This window comes from Cricetulus griseus, chromosome 3 (genome assembly GCF_003668045.3).
Source record: "Cricetulus griseus strain 17A/GY chromosome 3, alternate assembly CriGri-PICRH-1.0, whole genome shotgun sequence".
In the NCBI taxonomy this organism is placed as follows: domain Eukaryota; kingdom Metazoa; phylum Chordata; class Mammalia; order Rodentia; family Cricetidae; genus Cricetulus; species Cricetulus griseus.
Genome location: NC_048596.1, coordinates 258254061 through 258276299, shown reverse-complemented (window position 1 = coordinate 258276299; position 22239 = coordinate 258254061). Strand labels below are relative to the sequence as shown.

Sequence of the window (22239 nt, the reverse complement as noted above, 5' to 3'; positions counted from 1 at the left end):
GACCTTGCACCTCTGCCAAGTGGAGTCGGGACAAGAGATAATAGCCAGCTACAACAATGGCCTTCCTCAGTCCCTTGCCCAGAAAGCCCCTGGCACCGTGGCCTGAAAATCCCTTATCGGCAGTGCCCTAGAAGGCTCTGAGGTTCTGGAATCAGAGTGGTGGCTTGCCAGACAGTGATAACAGGCGGGTGCCACCAAGAGCCAGACAGCCGACGGTCACTGGACATCAAGGCCCCACCTGGCAGACAGGCAAAAGGAAGAGGAGATAGAGTAGCTAGTTCGCACAGGCTTTCCTGGTCTCTGGGGACACACCGTCAACACAGTTGGATGCCCCTGTGCTAGCCAGAAGGACTAAGTTTATTTCTGGATCCTGCATGGAAGTTAATTTGGGCACTTCATCTTGAGGAAAGAATGTGTTTTCTGTTGCTCATAGAAAAGGCACATGAGCCTGGCTTGATGATGCAAGCCATTAGTCTAAGAAGGAAGAGGCACACCCATCTCTATGAATTCAAGGCCAGCCTCGTGAGTTCCAGGCCAGCCAAAGCTACAGGTAAGATGAGAGAGAGAGAGAGAGAGAGAGAGAGAGAGAGAGAGAGAGAGAGAGAGAGAGAGAGAGATTGTATAAAAGGTGCAAAGATTTTTGTATTTTTTTTTCAAGACAGGGTTTCTCTGTGTAGCTTTGGAGGCTATCCTGGCACTGATCTGGAGACCAGGCTGGCCTTGAACTCAGAGATCCACGTGCCTCTGCCTACTGAGTGCTGGGATTAAAGGCGTGCGCCACCAATGCCCAACGATTTTTGTATTTTTAAAATAAACTTTATTATTAAAAACAATTTCAAATGGATAAAAACATCACACACAAAAATGAACCAGACCTAAAGTCTAGGCAATGTAATGGACTTCATATTGTTAGAGTTGATGGTCAGAACTGAACTGAAGCTGTGAAGCTTCACATTGAACTTTACACTTTCAGTATGGAATACATTTTATTCCCTTATCCATTTTAAATGGTCATTTAAAAATAATTTTTGTTGTGGTTCAGGAATTTAAAGCATGCATTAATCAGATTCACCCCACACCTTTCCCACCAATTCCTTCCCATCCATTCCCTTTTCCCTTCCAGCTTCCTGTGCTTTCTTCTTTTAAAGCCACAGAGACCACTCAGAGCCACTCAGAGTGTGTAACAATCTGCTGGAGCACAGGTGACCTTTCAGCAAGTCCATCCCTGAAGACAACTTACTCTTCCTCTGTCATAACTCCTCAGTTAGGGGTGGGGCTTCATGAACCCCTCTCCCACTATGTTAGCAGTTTGACTGGCTTGGTCTTGTGCAGGTCTTGTGGATGCAGTCCCAGCCACCATGAGTTCATGTGTACAAGACTCTATCATGTCCATCAAATACTATGAAGGATTCATCTCTAAACAGGACATCTATTTCAACCCTTCCCCAGGGTTCATTGTCAGGAAAGGGGGAGCAGAAAGAGAAACAAGCAGTGATATCCGCTTTTCATTTTTTGTGACAGTGTCTCATGTAGCCCAGGCTCTCCTCAAACTCAGTAAGTACCTAAGGCTGCCCTAGAACACCTAATCTTCCTGCATCCAACTCCAAAGTGCCGGGACTAGAGGTGTGTGTAATGTCCAGGAAAGGTGAAGCTTTGACAGTCCTATAAGTCATCATTGGAATGATTGACACAGCCATGATCCTCACAGAGTGGATTTGATAATCAGAGTAACTTGACTTGCCTGTTTGAGCTGCTTAAAGAGAATTCCAATTACCATCGACTATTGACCAATTTCACTGTTTAGTGGGGATGTAGATCTTGAATGTCCTCCAAATGGCTGTGTCCTTGATCCTAAGAGTGGGACTATTGGGAGAGAACAGAGGTGGGGGCTGCTGGGAGGATTTTAGCTGCTTGTTGTTACTAACTCGGAGGTGATTGTAGGAACTCTCTCTCTCTCTCTCTCTCTTCTCTCTCTCTCCTCTCTCTCTCTCACTCTCTCTCTCTGTGTGTGTGTGTGTGTGTGTGTGTTTTCTTCTGTTGTGTGTTCCCACCATCACCACATAGCACCCCTCAATAGAGTCCTTAAAAGCAACAGGTCCACCTGATCATAGACAGAAACCTCCGGAATTGGGAGCCAAAGCAAACTTCTGCTCCTCATAAGTAGACCATCCAGGGATCATTTCTCAGGCATCATGATGCAGGCATTGTTACAGAGCTAGAACAAAGACAAATGGAATACATTGGTTTGTAGAAGCATCTTCAACGCAAGTTGTTAAATACACAGGTAAGCATCTTCGTTGACAGTATTATCGATAGACACTGATAGAAATGTTCCTTCATGGCCTCGGTACTTCATGGAATAATAACTGAGGTTGTGATAAAGGAATGAGTTCTTAACCAGATCCTTACTGTTATGCAGATGGCATAAACATTCAGGTGCCCAGAGTCCTGAATAGCAGGGTCAACACTATTCACCAGGATCACTCTGAGCACAGTGTGGGTGGGTGTAAGGAGACAGGGCACTGTCCCATCACTTGTCAAAGTCACAAGCTTGTTCTTAGCAGTGACTCAGAGAAACCTCTTAGCCTGATGAGTTGTTCCAAACATGATCCACACCTAGTTTTTTTTTATACTGTTGATTCAACATAAAAGTGCCTGGGTGGCACTAAGAAACTTAATTACATTATTTAAACACAGTGTGTTCTACCCTGGACTGATGCCTCATCACCTTCAGGCAGTCACTGTGATACAGCTTAATCTCCAGGAATCTTCAACAGACATCTGCCATGATGCTGCACCACCTACCTGAACAAGGGCAGAGGTTCTTCCCGTACAATTTTACATCTCTCCTTGTGTAAATATGTGGGTAGGTTGATTTTTGTATGCTATTCACCTAAATCCTATGAAGAGAAAGAGGGGCTTTATCTTCAAATCAAAATACAGAGGTTTTACCTCCACAGAGCCAACTGTGCTAGGTTGTACACATTGGCTTTCAGCAAGTTTTTGCAAATTAAGAAAAGGCTCCATTGCTCAGGCTGGGACAAGGGCTGCATGATTTGACAGTAGCTCTTTTGTCATTGGTCGAACCACAATTGTGATTAAGCATCTGAACTCTTGAGGCAGGCTCTTGCACTGAGCAGTTTATCAACCTTCATGTAGACACCCCGTGAAACCCCAAGGTCAGCAAGACATGAACTTGACTTATTTGTTATGAAGGGCTTGTCAATTTCAAAGCCTGGGATATGATCATAGATTTTAATTATGTAGATACCCCTTTTTTGAGCTGGATTTCTGGAGGAGACGGGGGGGGGGGGAGTGAAATGGTCATTTAGAAACCTAAGGGCTTCAACTAGCTCCTGGCAAGGAAACACACTCTATCCCCCAGAGCACAGGCACAAGTGAGACAATCCTTCTATCAACACCTTTGAGGGCACTCTGTGTTTCTATTCTAGCTCACCACGCAGTTTCCTTTTGCCTGAAATTTATTTGGTATTTAAATATTGTATGTATGTATGTATGTATGTATGTATGTATGTATGTATGTATGTGTGAATGTATGTACACATGTATGTATGTATTCATGCATGCATGTGGTGGCGCAAGTGCCATGATGTACCTGTGGAGGTCCCAAAACAACTTTCAGGAGTCAGGTCTGTCCTTTCATCATAAGCATGCTAGGGATTGAACTCGAGTCATTAGGCTTGGCAGCAAGTGTCTTTAGCCTCTGAGCCTTCTTGCCAGCCCAGTCTCTGGTCATGAGACTCTTTGATAGGATTCCAGGTTTTGTTCCCTGTTTCTATGTCCATCCAGCTAACATGCCTTGATGACTGTCCTATTCTCATGGTCTCCCTGTGGCAACATGGGGCACTGTGGAGAATACATCTTGTATACCATAAAGCCGTGCAGTTTTCGTGAGTCTGTATGACAAAGCTGGTTTCTGCCACTGTGTAATGCATCATAGTGTGCTTAGTGAAGAATTCTTTTTCAAAAATTCAGTAGTGTAGGAAAAGAAAATGAAATTCAAGATGCACTATTTTACATCACTTTCCCGAAGATGGGATGACATAGTGGATGCCCACCAGTTTTACTGGCCCTGCATGTCCTCTGGTTCCATAGATAGATAAAACCATCTGCAACAGGAAAATTCTCAAAAGAGAATGGAAATGTCTTTTCCAAACACGTGCAGTACTTATTCTTGCCACAGGTCCTTAACCAATACAGTATAGTATTTTCAAATGTTGCGTTAGACTTTCTGTCCTCTAGAAATTATTTCAAGCATGCAAGATGTGTGCAGGCTCTATGACAATTGTATGCCATTTTATGCAGGGACTCAAGTGTCCATGGAATGCTAGTGTTATGGGAGGTCCTGAAAGGTCCCAAATGGAAGTTAAGAAAGGGCTGCATTCACATATATACTTTCAAAACAAAAGGATATAATTGAGGAGCAGCCAGGTGGAGGGATCTCCTAAGGTGAGATCCTGAGAGTGAGATTTCATCCCTCCTCTCCTGGGATCTGGTGTGTCACCCTCCCAGGACATCAGTGTGTGCACCAGTCAGGAAGTTCCTAACATCCAGAGGTTTCTTTTTACTGCAGTTTGCATTATGCTGATATGGTTGATTAAATTATTGGCCACATGACTGGACTCAACCTACACTTTCCAACTCTCCATCCATGGCCACCTCTAGAGACCACCTGCCCCATTCCAACCTTCTTTCTGGTGCCCACTCTCATCCGAATGCTATAAAGAGATGTCCCAGGAGCACCTCATTGACGAAACAAACACCTTCATCATTCAAGTAGTGCTACGGTGGTTTTGTAAGGTTCTGTGCCAGGCCCTGGGAACAAAGCGAGGAGTAATCTACAATAGAGCATGACCTGTTAGGTTCTCATTCGTGGCTCTTTTGCCCTTTATTGGCTGACTTGGTGAACGGCACAGCCTCTGAAGGCATCCTGCTATCCTCTGAAGCTCAAGTCCAAAGTCATGATTAGGTTCATCCTCCAAGTCTTAAGTTCTTAAGTTCTCCACAGAAGTTACTATCCACTGTCCTGGGTATTATAGCTTCACATTTGAAAGCCATCCATGCCCCATTCCCATCTGATCATATTATGTGGATAACCTTCTAGCCATTGTGAACCTAAGCCCCCAATAACAAGTGATAAAAATCCAAAAGCAAACAAAGCAGTTCAAATCTTAAATTCTATATCCTTCCTCATAGAGATTCTGTTGCATCCTTACCAGTCAAAATTTTCTATACTAGAACTGGGCATGTGGCTCACACCTATGATCCCAACTCTAGCTTAGAAAGGAGAATTGCAGGCCAACCTAGGCTAAATAGTAGGTTCTCAGCCAGCCTATGCTGCCGTATAAGATTCTGGCTCAAATAATGAGTAAATGAATGGATGGGTGAATATAAAATTAAAAGAATTTGTAGACCAGATTATACAAATTCTCCACAGTTTGTATGGGGATACTTCCTAATAAATGCACCACAATGAAAACATCAGAAGTCAGAAAAGCCTTTAATATGCTTGACCTACCAACAATCCAGTTTCATACCACATTGTACTGTATAGTGTCTGTTTGTCCTTCTGGTTGCTGCCTAGGGGCTGAGGTTCATTGCCAATGCCCTGCATTGTGGGAGAGAAACAATCACACTCCTTTTGATAGATTGGGGTAGGAGAGAGATCCACATTCTAAATCTGAAAATGCAGTCTCCACTGAATGCTTATCGTAAAGCCAAAAGATAAGTCAGACCATTATTAGTCGGGTGCCATCTGTAGTTGAATCCAAACATGACGTTAGTCACCCTCAGCCAGCTGGCATCAAAGTTCACCATTTCCATTTTCAGTGAACCCAGTTCCCTCCATCCTGAAACAAACTGCCACTGAGTTAGCTTGCAAAGCAGGTTTTTAGATTTCAGTCTGAGAGATACGGTGGTTAGGGTAAAAGTGCCAGGAGATTTGGTGGACAGTAGGTGACTGTGGGTTTCAGTTGCCTTCCCTTGTTCATTTAATCTGCCTTCTTCTCAAAGAGAAACTTCCTGGCCTCCTTCTATATGGCAGGCATCCATTTACTGGTGACTCAAATGGCCCTTTGTGTATTAATTCATCCAGAAGTTCTCCTCTAGGCCAGGCACCATTGGAACACCTGGTTTGAATAATGTTTAATAACATAGGGCTGTAACTCTTGGGAAAACTCCAGACTAGTAACCGTGTAACAAGCAAGTAAGCAAGCAGAAATGCAAGAATTGATTACAATATGAGCTTAGAAACTATAAAAGGATTTTCTAAGCAGGCTTGTTGACTGTTTACATCCCCCATGAGTACTCCTTACTCCCTGTTAAGTGCAACTCTGCCTTAACTGTGCCTCGCCCCAGTAGGTAGGTGAAGACTAGGGGAGAATGGTGTTCCATCTCATTCCTGTGGGGTAAAGGCTTTCCATATGTGGCTTTTTAGGGAAGAGGTGCTTACACCCATATAGTCCCTCACCTAGGATCTGTAAGGAAGATCATTGGTTCCCCAGAGTGAACTCTGGTGGACTTGTGCCTCAGTTTATCATGAGACCACAGGAGGAGGGGTAGATCTTTTTACACCTCCCCAGGGGAGGGCAGTTAGTAACACTTCGGCTCAGCTCTAGCTTGATTTTTGTATAGGTGCTTTAATTATCCAAGGGGTGTCTGTTCATCTAACCTCTCTCACCACCCCCATAAGTCTATAGACACAAACATAAATCACCGTCCTAAATATGTGGCTGGAGAGCAGCACCTGTAAAAGTAGCTTCAAGATGGACATGTGAAAAAGGCCAGCTGGTGGAAGACTAGAAACCCTTCCCCACCTGAGCAACATGAAACAGAGCATGTGCAAGAAAAGAAGTAGGAGGGACAAAGGCTATGTTGGTGACCTATAGTCATGACCCTTGTGGCCTAGCACTCTGGAGTCTGCTTCCCCTCTCTCACTAGCCCATTTCCATTCTCAGGAGTGCCTTCCCTTTCTTAATAATGGTCTCTAGTTGTGTTTGTAACCATGTGACTCTGCCTGGTGCCATCCTTTGTCCTGGGACACAAGTACCTGGAAAGTTCAGGAGGTGCCCTCCCATCATGTCTCCTGAAGTTTCTAAACCACTCTTCCTTCCTTCCTTCCTTCCTTCCTTCCTTCCTTCCTTCCTTCCTTCCTTCCTTCCTTCCTTTCTTTCTTTCCTTTTTTTTTTTTTTTTGAGACAGGATTTCTCTGTGTAGCTTTGAGCCTTTCCTGGAATCACTCTGTAGACCACGCTGGCCTTGAACTCACAGAGATCCACCTACCTTCCGAGTGCTGGAGTTAAAGGTGCCAATAGTAAATGCAAGACTTTATTGTCTGTGATACATGTAAAATTGTGTGTGTGTGTTTGTTTGTTTGTTTGTTTGTTTGTTTATTGTCTGTGATACATGTAAAATTGTGTGTGTGTGTGTGTGTGTGTGTGTGTGTGTGTGGTGTTTGTTTATTGTCTATGATACATGTAAAATTCTCTCTGTGTGTGTGTGTGTGTGTGTGGTGGTTGTGTGTGTTTGCCAAAGATTATGTATTAAATTTTCAGTTCAGGATAGACTATATCTCAGCCTTTTAGATAAGAACAAGTGCAAATTACAGGAGACATAATCCTAACAAGCAGTGACATGTAAAGCCTAGGTAAGTTTGGTCTGTATGTAATGAAATGTGTTACTAAATTCTAAAACTCACTGGTGTGGGGGTGCTGGAGAGTTGGTTAGCAGTCAGGTGCACTTGTTGCCCTTTCAGGGGCCCCAGGTTTGGTTTCCTGCACCTGCATGGCAGCTCACAACCTTCTGTAATTACAGTTCCAGTGGATGCGATGCCCTCTTCTGGCCTCTGTGGGCATGCTATGATCATGGTACACAGACAAGTACAAACAAAATGCCCATACTCATAACATAAAAATAAGTAAATCTAAAATTAAAAATCTTACATTTTCAAGATAAAATTGAAATTATAATGGTATTAAATATAAGGCTATCACTGGTGATTCAACTTATACTTTTCTCTTTCAAAACCCAGTTTTTCAGGGTTTTTAATCATTTTAAACTTTAAAGTGGGGGAAATGTCAATGTTTAAAATCGAGTTGTTGTTTCTTGCTCTACCTGCTTGAAGGTGTATCAGTATATCAGGTTAGGCTCCAGGTCTTTAAGAAAATCAAAGTTCTTCCTACTTTATCTGTATTAAGAAATGTGTCTTGGGGCCAGAGAGCTGGCCCGGCAGTTAAGAGTAGACGTCTGTGATCTTCAGGTGTAGAGCTTGAGTGACATAACGGACAGAGCTCGGGTACAATCAGTTCTGAGACTGTTGTGAAAACAAGGCAGAAGAGTAACTATAAATGGGGGGAAATGGGTGCTACACTGTGTATCTGTCACCTAAGTACAAGTTTCATTGGCTTTTTAGTGGTGATTGCGATGTTTTTAATTGAATGATGGGTAGAAGAGGCCCCAGCTACAGTTGTTGGCCAGCAGCAGCATCAGGAGGGTTCCCGACAGTTTGGGGGGGATCCCCAACCTTACTCTGTCCACTTACCTGACTTCCATTACAGCACTGAGGGAGAGCAAGGGAGACAGAGCATGGGCTGTGGTTGAGAACTGTAGCCCAATCTCCTGAGTTTTGGCAGGGTTTTTGTTTAACGTCCTGGTTTAATAGACTACTGATTGGTCCTTACTCTTTGCCTCATTTACATACACATGCCCAGCCAATCAGGGTCATGTACAGGTATGTAAACCCTGTGCATAGTCTTTCCATCATCAAGCTAAGTCTCATGGGACTACCACCTAAGGGTAGATAGCTGGCACCCTGCATGGAGGACTGTTTGGGTTTTGTTGTTTTGTTTTGTTTGTCTCAGTGACCTACCATCACTGCCCTCTCAGACCCTCGGTTTCTGCCACTCTGGTCATTAGTCTGCTCTCTGCAGACCTGTTCTTAGAAAGATAGCACTTGGCGGTCCCTGAGGCCTGCCGAGGGGGTTAGGGCCCTAATATAATTTCTCTCACTTGGCATCCCACTGCCCACTGAAAGTTAAAGCTTTTTAGTTTTCTGTTCAAGCTGTCACTCCCTTCTCCAGTGTGGTGCCCTTTCATTTTCCTTTTGAGTTGTTAATAGTCTTTCTGATTTGTTCACCCTCACTGTCTGCCCACTTCATTCTTGGAGGAGGGGGCAAGACAAGAAAGATCTCTGCACTGCCTCATAAACACTGCTTAGGCAATGTGGGCAACGGAAGTGCATGTATGTCTGTGAGCATCCTTCCTATGGCAATGGTTTGCCATCTACACATGTTCATATTTTATTCTTTTCTGTTTTTTTAAAAGACAGGTACTTACAGTAAAGCTCACAGGCTATTCTCAAGCTCAAACTCATGACCCTCCTCCCTTTCTTTGTGAGTGCTGGAATTACAGGTGTACATGCCACACCCAGCCATATGAACATCATGTCTGTATCTATGTTTTATTCTGTATTATGTGGCTTCTCCTAGGGAGGCATGATTAGATGTTTACTCACCCCAGATAGGGCACTAATGACAGACCAGAAAGTAGACTGCACTGGAGCCTGACTTGATTGACCAATGAGTTTATTGGGTGCATTGGAGGTGGTTTATTATAGGTGAGTTTATTATAGGTACACCAGGGGCAGTTTTATCACCCCTACATGGGTGACAACTCATAAAATCACATTCCTGGAGCTCCCTGCACAACTTTCAGGAAGCCTAGGACCAGAGAATCTCAACGTGAGCAATCACTGCTTTTATAATCGTGGGGAGCATCCTTGTGACTCCTGAAAGTCTCAAGAGCTTCCTAAGCCTTGTAAACTTAGTTTTCTCAGTCTTGTGAGCCTCCCTCCTCCTTCCAGGAAGGGAAATTTCAATTCACAGGACAAGGCTATACAACATACCTCCACCTGATTTGGCTTAAATAGGATAGAACTGACAAAAACTGGAAAAAGTTGTATAGCTTGAACGTTGCACATTGTGAAATGATTATCATGGTTGAGCTAATTAGCATACCACTAACCTCATATAGGAACTGTGTGTGACATGAATACCTAAGATTTACCCTGAACAAATTTCAAATTTACATAATTGTTATAGTCCATAGTGTGTGTACATTAGAGTTCCAAATTTATTCATCTTGTAAGTTTGTATCCTTCGACCAACATTTTCCCATTCTCTATCACACTAAAAACAACCAACCATACTGTTTCTCTAAGATGATATTTTTAGATACCACAATGAGGATTACTTTTAGCCTTCCCATTTTTGTAGTTTAGCTTTTATAGAGAAGTGGAAGCCATCTCTCTGCATGGTTTTAATTTGCATTTCTACTAAACCATTTGTACATCCTTGTACAAAGAGGTGTCTGCTGTTTCCATTTTCATGTTCAGGATATGTAATCCTACCTTGTTTAGTAGTGTAATTTCCTTACAAATATAGATGGCTCATCCATTTGACTTGTTGCTAATTCTCTCCTAGCTTGACTTTATTTTCTCTACCATGCACTAAGTTGCCATAGACCCCATTTCCAATTTTAATTACATCTTCACCAAATTCTACTTAACAATAAGCTGTATAAGCGTAAGGTAGACATCTTGTTGGTTTTGGCAAATTCTTGTTGAAACCATCATCACAGTCCAGGTAAGGAACACTTGCACCAGCCTCTTGAAGAAGTTTCTTTTGAAACAGAGAAGTTTTTTAATTCTCAAGAAGTCCTGTTTATCCTATTCTCTTTCATGGTAAGTGTATTGGGTAGGGTTTGGTAGCATACATATGTTCTGTCTCTCTCTCTCTCTCTCTCTCTCTCTCTCTCTCTCTCTCTCTCTCACACACACACACACACACACACACACACACACACACACACACACACACACACAACTATTCACTAGAATGGCTTACATCTCATAGAGTGAGCCAGGGTAGTCCACCAATGGCTGTCTTCATGCTGGAGATATTGAGAACCCAATAGTTGCTAGTCCAGATGGTGATGACGCAGCAGGCGCAGTCTCATGATGAGGGCCTGAAGCTCGCTGAGCACCACTGGTGTCAGTCCATACTAGAAGGCAGAAGCAGCTGGAATCTGATGATGAGTGTAGGACAGTGATAGCCACTGCAGGAAGAGTACACACACTCACCAATGAGAAGCAAAAGCAGGCATGAGGCACCGGTCTCAGACCTCTGCATTTGGGCCACCTGCTAGAGGGCCATACTTCGGGAGCATCTTCTCTCCTCCATTAATCCTTCCTGGAAACAGCTCCCTCACTTACCAAGAGGCGTGTCTCTTGGTTGATTCCTGATCATGTGAAGCTGACAATCAAGACTAACCCTCACAGAAAGTGATTTTCATATTTCTTTTAGAAAAAGCTGTGAAAAATATTAGCCTAAGGGAGCAACATTTATTTTCTATATTATCTTCTAGAAATGTTGTAGTTTGGGGCTGTGCATAAGTCCAAGAATCATATAAGGAAGTTAGAGTCAAAGTTCATTGTCCCCTATGTGACTATTCAGCTATTCAAACACCATTGGCTGCAAATGGTTCTCTTCACCCCAGATAAACTTCCTTTGTGACTTTGTCAAAAATTGGTCTCACCTGGGGCTTGTGGCTTAGCATACGGGGATGCTCTTCTGTAGGTCAAATTCCAGCATCCACAGCAACTTAGGTTCCAGGGCATAATGCCCTCAAATAGCCTCCAAGGATGTACACACACACACACACACACACACAGAGAGAGAGAGAGAGAGAGAGAGAGAGAGAGAGAGAGAGAGAGAAATGTAACAAAGTTTAAGAAAAGAACAAAATAAAACCAGTTATTTTGGCTCTTCTATGGAGTTGGTTGGGTTGTCTTAAAGGTACTGCTTAGCATGCATGAAGCCCTAGGTTTAATTCATAAAACGGAATAGCATTGGCCTCACTGTTTTCTTAAAGCCAAATGTAAGTAGCCTCCTGGAATGTCTTCAGGTTGGTGTTTGCTCTGCAGGTTAAGCCAGGAAGGATGGTTTCCTAGAGTAGTCTTGCATGTTCCTTTTATTTAAACTCTCTCAGTTGCTTATTCAAAAAAAAAAAAAAACTAGACAAATATAAGTAGAAGAATGAATTTTAATTTAAGAATATTCAAAAACAACCAGGTCAAAGCAAAACACTACTACTCAGTGCAGACCAGTGGCTCCCAACCTGTGGGTTTTGACCCCTTTGAGGTTACGAGGGTCACCAAAGACCACCGGAAAACAAAGTTATTTATATTATGATTCACCACAGTAGCAAAATCACAGTTATGAAGTAGCAACAAAAATAATGTTATGGCTGGGGGTCAGCACACCATGAGGAACTGTATTAAAGGGTTGAAGCATTAGGAAGGTTGAGAACCACTGGTTTTTAAACATGTAAAAATACAAGGAAGTAAAAATCTTGCTAGGCTAGGGATGCAACTCAATTAGAGTGCTTGCCCAGCATGCACATGTCTTCCTTCCTTCCCCAGCACATGGTAAGCTGAGTGCAGAGGCACACATCTGGAATCCCCACAGGGAGGAGATAAAAGGGGGGGGGGATCTCAAGTTCAAGCTCATCCTCTACATAGTGATTTTGAAGCTAGCCCGGCCTATATAAGATTCTGTCTCAAAAAATTAACTAAAACAAAACAACCCCCACTCAAATTCCTGCCCAACTTGTACAGCATAAAGAACGGAAGGGGATCGCAGGGGAACATGAGGTGTTGGAGCTGCTTCTTGCTGGGTCCTAAATGTTGGAGACTGCTGGCTAGATGCATGGAGCTAGGGACTGGCAGTTGAACTCTGGACTTCTCTGCCCTTTGATTCACAGAGCTGCTAAATCAGTACTGGACAAGAGTGTTCCCCACCAAAGTCTCTCCAGCTCCTTACCTGGGGAGTAAACCTGCAGCATTACACATGCATGGTGAAGGTTCCAGCTACACATGGCTTGGAATTACATCTGGGCTCTTCATACTCCTCAGGATTCTTGGAGTGCTGACACAGGCTGTCTTTTTTTTTTTTTTTTTTTTTTTTGTCTCAAATGTCCCTTAACTGACTCATGCTTTTCCTTCAAAACACAAAGAGGACCCTTCTCCAGACAGCCTGTCTAGGCTCCAAGAGCTAATCCTCTTTCTTGCTTTGTGAACTTATCAAAGAACATGCATAGCACATTGGAACCACTTTTCCATGTTTTCCTGTCTCTACTTGTGGGAAACAACTATTATTTGTCACTAAACAAATAAGGTGTGCAAGGTACATGCTACCTCAGCCGTACCTTAATAACTATCACAGAATGGCAAAGGCAATTGTACATGAATGAGTATTTTACCTAAGCTGTATTGGACATGTTTTCATGCCTTAGGTAGTTAGCACTTTTACTCTATGAAATGGTGCTAGTCTATAGAGATGCAACCACGGTTCTTCCTGCCCTCAGCCTCAGTGAGTCAACTGCCTTAAGAACTCGGTATTGGGTTAAGGTGTTATGCCATAGGCAGCCTGTCATGGATGTGACTTTTAACTTCTGTATTCATTTGATATCTTGATTTATGATCTCAGGGCTGTTTATTATTTGCTCTTACAGGTCACCAGAGAAGCTAGCCATGACACTTCTGCAGGGCTCCTGGTCCTCGGATGGCAAGGTAGTCATATCCTGCATTCTCTCTTGTTAATGGTTAGTTTCCCCTATCAGAGAATACACATCAGACACTTGGACATTAGAGTTTCATTTTCCAGGACTCCAGCTGTTTTCATTCTACTTTTGTGTGCTTTATTTTTGCATGCTCCCCTGACCAAGAAGCTATGGTTTCTTTCTTGGGTGAGCTTCTTTCTGCTCACCCAAGCATTCTTCACGAGACTAGAACTTCTTTAAATGTGACACCTTTGAAAACATAACCTGGTGATAGACTAAAACTGTCTTAGAGCCATTGCTAGGCTGTGGGGAGCTTGACTCTAGAGCCTCCAGGGTACCTACCTATTAGAGGCAATTTTAAAACCTGTGGTAAAATTGTTCTCGTCTCCTGTTTTTAATGTTCAGCCCAGTGGTGCTAAGCACGTTCACACTGTTGTATGAGTATCACCACCATCAGTTCTCAATTCTAACTCCCCCAACCCCTCCCGTGACCCAGAACTGAGGTCATTTGTGAGGCAAGCACACTGCCATTGAACTAAATCCCCAAACCCTAATTCTACCTTAATTCTACCCCTCTCTCCCAGTCTCTGCTAGTTACATCTTCATGTAAGTGGACCATACAGTGTTTGTATTTTCCATCTGGAAGACCTGATGTTTCTGTCCTTTTAAGTGCCAGACAGTAACACATGCCTTTAATCCCAGCACTTGGGAGGCAGAGGTGGGTGGATTTCTGTGAGTTCAAGGCCAACCTGGACTACAGAGTGAGTTCCAGTAGAGCCAGGGCTGTTACACAGAGAAACCCTGTCTCAGAAAACCAAAGGGGGGGGAAAGAAAAAGAAAAGAAAAGAAAAGAAAAGAAAGAAAGAAGAAAGAAAGGAAGGAAGGAAGAAAGAAACATGAGACCTGTGTAGAGGGTGGTTTGGTGGTTTCATGTCTTGAAGTTTCTTTCTTGAAATTTGGTGTATTTATACTTTTGTCAGTTCAGAAGACCGTTTTTCCCCCAGAAGTGTTTTCGGTTTCAATGACCATATTGAATGCATTACCTACTATTTAGCTAGGTACAGACTGTTCATAACTTGAGTAAATATTCTGGTTATTTTTGGAAACTGAGAAAACATTAGGAAGCTTGCTTTAATGATTTGTTCAGCAAACTCAGGAATCACCAACTCTGTCATTGGCCCAGAGAGCCCACTGTTCTGGAGAGAGAGCCCTCCCCACAAGAGGAATATTAGAGCTGGGAATAGCCATGAGGTGGCAGAGGCCTTTCTGTAACCCCAGCATTTGGGAAGTGGAGGCTGGAGGGCCCAAGCTGAGCTACACAGTAAGACCTGCTTCCTACCCCACCCACCCAACAAATACAAAAGAGTGAACAATGGCAGAGGAAACGATGAAAGCAAGGCAGGATCCATCACCACTGAGTTGAACTGAGTCAGGTTGTCACACATGGGCCTCTCATGGGTTACTGAAAATGGCCAGCACCATGGTGGGTGTCTGATCTGTTTATCCCAATGATCCAGATGCCCAGGACCCAGACAAAAGCAGCCAGAAGCCAGAAAGCATTTTCCCAATGGGGAGTGTTGATCTAACCTCTGATGGCTACCCAGGACATAACTAATAGACCCCTGCTTCCTGCTGGTTAACTGCCATGTTAGAAGAAAGAGATGAGAAAAGGGAAGCCAAGGTGGTAGATATACGTGTAATCCCATCATTCTAGGGGAGACAGGACTTGGCTACACAGCACATTGAAGATCATCATAGCTACACAAGGTTTGTCTCAAAACAACAACAAAAGACAGGGGCAATGAATCAGTGGGTAAAGACCTTACGCCACAAGCATGAGGCCTGGAGTTAGGGTTCTCAAGATCTTGCCAGAGATGGAGAGGTGTGGTAACCTGCCTGTAATTCTAGTCCATGAGAGACACACACAGGAAATCCCCAGAGCAAGCTGGCTAGACAGACTAGCCTACGTGGCAAGCCCAGGTTCAGTAAGAGACCCTACTTCAATATACAAGGTGAAGAGCCATGGTGGAAGACACTTGACCTTTACCTGGAATCTACACATGCACCAAAAAGTAAAAGACCCAGAGGAAGATATTAGGGTTCAAGTTTCAAGGTGAAGAAAAGCAAAGCAGCCAAGCTACTAGCTCTTATCTCTACCTCAGACTGAAAGAGGTTGATCCTGTCTCCACAAGCTCTCACCAAGCCTCATACTGCTGCTTCTCCTCAGCATTGCTGGAGAATCTATGCCTTCCTAGCCTCAGTGTGGCTGGAGAATAAATGCCAGCTCTGAGACCGTGTTCCTGTCTTAAATACCTCTTGTGAATCCTGGGATTAAAGGCATGAGCTCTGTTACTCTTTTAGACAAAGTCAATCTCGAGTAGCCCTGGGTGGCCCTGAACTCAGATCTGTCTGCCTTTGTCTCCCGAGTCGTGGGATTAAAGGTGTATCTCCAATGGCTTTAATCATAAAAATAATCACACACACACACACACACACACACACACACACACACACACACACACACACACACACACACACACACACAAATACAAGCTTTATTAAGGAAAGTCAAGGAAAAGAGAGCAATGCCTATGAGTTGCAGGGGTCCTAAGAAAAGTAAAAACCACCACTGATCTGTTTGTCTGGGCACTTTTTAGAGAACTTATAGCAAAAACTGGAAAAGACTAAGGCACTTTCTATTGAGATTTGTTAGTTTTCTGAGTATATCATGGGTTCAGTCAAATGTAGGGTTCCATATTCTATACATTTTCTTCTAGCCCAACCAAGCAGATAGTCCACACAGGCTATTCACAAACCACTAATCTAGCAAGGGGTGGGTGATGTTCCTCCCTGTCCATCTCTGGCTTCTGTTTTCATACCTGTTTACCCTGGTTCATCTGGCTGGTGTTGCTAATCTCCAACCTTGAGGTGTGGCTGGTCCCCTACCCCACACCTTAAGGCCCAGGAAGTAGCAAACACAGAGCTTCTGTTGCCTCTCCTCCATGGAGTCAGGATGGGTCAGGACCAGAGGATGGAATATTGACAGTTATAACAGCTGAGCAAAGCCTTGGTGTTCAAAGTTTTTGGTTGTTGTTGTTGTTGTTGTTGTTGTTGTTGTTGTTTAAATAGGAGCACCATTTGTGAGTCTAATTGATTTCCATATGCAGATCTCATTTCAAGTCACTCCCCCTCTGGGAACATCTAAAAGCGCCATTGTATACTACACTATTGTCTTCTGGTGTGGACAGCCCCCACCCTATGTCACACTGTTTCCATCTGACCAACCAAAGCCACCAGTAACCAAAGGCTTCAAGAGAAGCTCTGAAAACTTAGGGCAGAGTCCCTTTTGGGGACTGACTATAAAGTCCTTCCCTAGTGAGAAGAACAGGTGTCTACCCTCCAATCCAGGATCTGAACTAATATTGTCACATCCTCTGGTCAAACAAATATCATTGTGGCTTTCTTCTGGTTACATCTGAAAAATCATTGACCATTATTTTATTAATGTTTTAAACATTTTCATGAACAGTATATTTTGATCATATTCTTCCCCCAAACTCTTCCCAGATTCTCCCTACCTCTCCATTATATTCTCATGCCCCCCCCCGTGTGTGTGTGTGTGTGTGTGTGTGTGTGTGTGTGTGTGTGTGTGTGTGTGTCAAAAAAGTAAAAACAAAAAACTAATACAACAACAAAATACCAAAACTTCCTTGGAGTGGTGAATAAACCCAGTAACACTCCATTACAGAAAATTGATTTTCCTTTTGCCAGTAAGTTATCAATTCCAAATAGCTTCTTTGATAGAAGTGGGACTTCATGCCCACTTGCCCTTTTCAGTGCTGGGATTTTGTCTGATTTGAACCTGTACAGGTCTTGCACATGCTGCCACAGTTTCTATGAGATCATAAGTGTATTAGTTCTGTTGCATCAGGAGGATGCTGTTTCCTTCGAGACATTGTCATGCCTGGCTTTTACAATCTTGCCTCCTTTTCAGCACAGCTTCCTGAGCGTGGCGAGGAAAGATTTTATAAGGATGATAAAGACACCCCATTTAGGACTGGATGCTCCAAAGTCTCTTATTCTCTGCACACCATCCAGTTGTGGGTCTCCCTATTAATTCCCACCTACTGCATCTGTTGCAAGAAGCATCTCCAGTCAAGTGTGGTGGTTGTGGGAGCCTGACCCATGAGCTAGCTGGAAGTCTCAAAGGAATGGAGATGGGCTAGAAAGAATGACTGAAAGAGGCAGTGGGGAATAGCTAAGGGGACCTCAGACACTGGGTCCTCCAAGTCCCAAGGGGATGGACGTGGACTCTGTTTTGTTTTGTTTTGTTTTTTATAATAAGATTGTACAGCAGAATTTATACTTTGACCACTTTGTTATAATTTATTTTTATTTTATGTTTATTGGTGTATGTCTGTGTGTATATCTGTGTGAGGGTATCAGAAGCTGTGTAGGTGTTAAGAATTGAACCCAGGTCCTCTGGAAGTACAACCTATAATCATTGTAGCTCCAATGGAAATGTATCCTGACTGTTGGGAGCAAAGGAATACCACAAAGTTACTGTAAGCATAGGAGCTTAAAGCCCTACTCCAGGGAAAGGTTTCCCCAATGCAAGTGTAACAACTCTGCTCCCACGGGGGAGGGTTTTCCCAGTGCAAGTCTTACAGCTCTGCTCTGGAGAAGTGTTACAGCTCTGCTTAGCTCTATTCTGGAGAAGTGTTACAGCTCTGCTTAGATCTCCCTTAATGTTAACAACTCTGCTCTACTAGGAAACCACTCCAGTGAAAGTGTCACACCACACAAAAACCTCCCTCAAGAGGTTTATTGGGAAGGAAGAATCCAGGATGGTGACTGCCTTGGATAAGAAACAGCAGCAAACTGAACAGGATACAAAGTTTATATAGGGTTTTCTTGGGGTGGGCTTTCCAGGGTTGTTTGGGATTGACGGTTTTTGTGGTCTGATTCTAGGGCAAGTTCAGGGATTGGTAGGATTCTGTGCTCAGGGATTGGTGGGATTCTGAAGCCTAACTCTGGGACAAGCTCAGAGATTGGTGGGATTTTAAGCCCTGGTCCTGGGTTCAAGTCAGGGTCAGGGTGTTTGTTTTTTTTTTCCCCTTGGCCCTTTCACCTGGCAGGTGAAAACCTACAACCAGTGCTCTTAAACACTGAGCCATCTCTCCAGCCCCATGCTTTAACCACTCTTAAGTGGGAAAATTTATTGGCTTTCAGCTCATCTCCCTAACGTACAAACATCACCATTATTTAATTCCAGGACATTTTCCTTAAACATCAGCTGCATTGATTCATTTGTTCTTTTTTCTTTTGGAGACAGGGTCACATATAGGTTGGTCTGGAATCTGTGTAGTTGAGGATGACCTTGAACTCCTGATCTTCCTGCCTGCACCTCCTACGTGCTGGAATTTGAGGTGTGTGCCACCACTCCTGGTTTACCATGGTACGGGAGATCAAATGCAGGGCTTTGTGTAAGCTAGGCAAGCACTCTACCAACTGCGATGCATTCCTAGTCCCCATTGGCTTACTTTCTGAGTAACTGTTCATTAATTTTCTGCCTCTGTAGATTTTTATGTTAATAAAATGACTGTAATGCTGAACTTCTTTTTCTTAATAGAATGATACAATATTTTCAAAGTCCATCCATCTTGTGTGTGTATTCATATGTATACTTATGTATGTGTGTATATATATACATATACACATATATACATATATACATATATACATATACACATATACACATATATGCATAGAGAGAATATATATTATACTATATATAATCAGTTCATTAACTGCCGAGCATTTGTCTTCTTCACCTTGCAGTTACAATTGATAATAATACTTCTATACACACTTAGGCTTCTGTGTGGTCCCTTCTCTCCCCATCTTTGTTTTATTTATTGCATTTTTAAGATGGATGGCTTTTATATGTTTTTCTTGTCTAATTGACCTCATCAGGATGACCATTCCATGTTATATAGAGGTAAGAGCTGACATCCTTTTGGGTTCCTGACTTCAGAGCAGCTTTTGCTCTCACTATAGATGATGACTCTTGCCATGGTGTTTCCTTGTAGCTGATGTTAGCTGATTCCAGGAGTTGCCATATATTCCTAGTTATTCAGTGTCATTATTAGTAAAGGGTTGTAATTTGTTAAGTGCCCTTACTGGATCTGTAGAGGAGAACCTGTGGACATTGTCCTTCCTATGATACTGTTTTCAGAAGATATTTTACCAACATAAACCCTACTTCCTTATGGTATATAATGTAGTTTATATTTTGCTGGATTTGGGGTACAAATCTTTTTGGAGGATTTTTCACTCATATTCCAGTATTCTAAATGGATCCATCAGTTTGGTGCTAGTATAATTTTGGCCTCAGAGAGATCCAGAAAGTGTCTCACATCTGTTTTTCAGAAACATTGTAAGGGATTGGCATTGGTTTGCTAAGTAAGCAACCCATGATTATTCTTCCTGGTGGGTAGTTATTATTAACTATTATGGTTATTATTACCTTGTTTAAAACATATTCAGACTTCGTACTACATACATCACTTTTCTAGTTTCTGTCTTTCTGTCATTTGTTCATTTTATCTAGACATGTAATTACCCATCTAAGATATGCAGCATACTCTCTTTTGTTTCAGAGTTAATAATATGAATCCCTAGTATCTTTTTATTTTGATTAATCTACCTAAAAACCTTCTTGGTTCTGGTTCTCTCTCTCTCTGTCTGTCTCTCTGTCTGTCTCTCTGTCTGTCTCTCTCTCTGTCTGTCTCTCTCTCTGTCTCTCTCTCTCTCTCTGTCTCTCTCTCTCTCTCTCTCTCTCTGTCTCTTGTTTTTCTACTTTTATTGTTATGATTTTTTTCCTTCTGTTGGCCAGGGGTTAGCATGTTCTTCTTTTTTTTTTTGTATCTTATGTTTATCAATTTGGGACTTTCAGTTTGTTTGTTTGTTTGTTTGTTTGTTAAGAAGAATATTAGGTAGCTCATGCTGGCTTCAAATTCAGTATATAGTCAAGCCTTGAATTCCTAACCCTCCTGATTTGACTCCTAAGCACGGGTTTACAGGCCTGCTTACCTTGGCAAGTTTGGGAGGTGCTGCGGATTGAACCCAGGGCCTCTTGCATGCTAGGCAAGAATTCTACCAACTGAACTGTATTCATAGCCTGCAATATTTCTTTTTTTAAGTGCAGGCATTTACAACTGTTAAGTTGCCCTCTATACATGTTTTCTCCTCTAAAATAGCACTATAAGCTGCACCTCACAAAATTTAAAGTTTTAATTTACTTGAAGAATTGCCCCATCTACCTTATAATTTTTTAGTACATAGATTACTTTAGGATTATGCCCCTTAACTTTTGTATGGTTTGGTCTTACCAAATTCCTTCTGTTGCCGATCACTAATTTCATTGTCTTATGGTATAAGAACACAGCTTGATTATTCTAATACTATTCATTTATTGAGACTAGTTTTATGGTGTAGTACTGTTTATCTGGGTAAGTTCATCTGTACTTCATAAGAATGGATATTCTGTTGTTATTGGGTGGAGTGTTCTACCAACATCTGTTACATTTGGCTTATACAGTCATTCAAATTGCCTATAAAATAACCGACCTTCTGTCTATTTGTTTTATCGATTATTTAAGGTGTGCTAGGATTGAGGGCTTGGCTCAGTAGTGGAACACTTTTTTAATTTGTGAGAGGCTGTGGGTTAAGCTTCTGGCAGCACAATTAATGAGTTAATTAATGTGAAAGTGGACTATTGTAGTCTCCAACTGCTAATGCTGAAGTGTCTATTTCTTCCTCCACTTCTGCAAGTTTCTGCTTCAGGCTTTGAGTGTTTGTTGCTAGGTACATGTAATGTATGTCCATAATTATTATAGTTTGAACACCTTGATCCCTTTATCTCTATTCAATTTCTTTGTCTCCTATAACAAGTTTTTAATTAAGGCCTACTCTATCTGATACAGTTTTCTTTCATGTATTATTTGTATCATATATTTCTCCATCCTTTTAGTTATAATCTATTTATACCTTTGGGATCTAAACATTATCTTTTTGTTTTCATATTATTTGTCAATTATGTATTCCACTGAAGTATTCCATATATCTAATATAATTTGTAGTATGGTAGAGTTTAGATATGTCAATTTCCATTTGTTTCCTCCCATATATATACATGTCTAATATGTATATACTTTGTGTCGTCGTTTCTCTAGTCCTCCTTTATGCTCTTCCTTTGTGTTAATTTCTAGTTATTATTTTTATCTATCTACATATTTTAATTATTTCCTTGAAGATGGCCATTGTCTTCATTTATAACACTGTTATTAGATCTGAGCAAGTGGGAGCTTAAGGACCCCAGCCAGACATAGGACTGAACCACCCCCCCCCCACCAATGTGGGTGACAGTTAGGAGGTCTGGGCAGTCTATGGGGCCTGTTGCAGTGGAACAAGTATTTATCCCTAGTGTAAGAATGGACTTTGGGAGCCCATTCCCCATGGAGGGATACTCTCTCAGCCTAAATACACAGGGGAGGGCCTACGCCCTGCCCCAAATGATGTGACAGACTTTGATGATCC

At 42.4% G+C, this 22239-nt stretch overlaps 1 protein-coding gene across 1 annotated transcript in view; it reads left to right on the top strand.

The window, feature by feature from the left end:
* Positions 1-22239, top strand: part of Bloc1s5 (biogenesis of lysosomal organelles complex 1 subunit 5) — a 102266-nt gene that overhangs the window by 64593 nt on the left and 15434 nt on the right. Inside the window, exon 5 of the mRNA XM_027410388.2 lies at positions 13591-13648. Within this exon, the coding sequence (XP_027266189.1) occupies positions 13591-13648 (58 nt within the window). The remainder of the gene's footprint in view (positions 1-13590; positions 13649-22239) is intronic.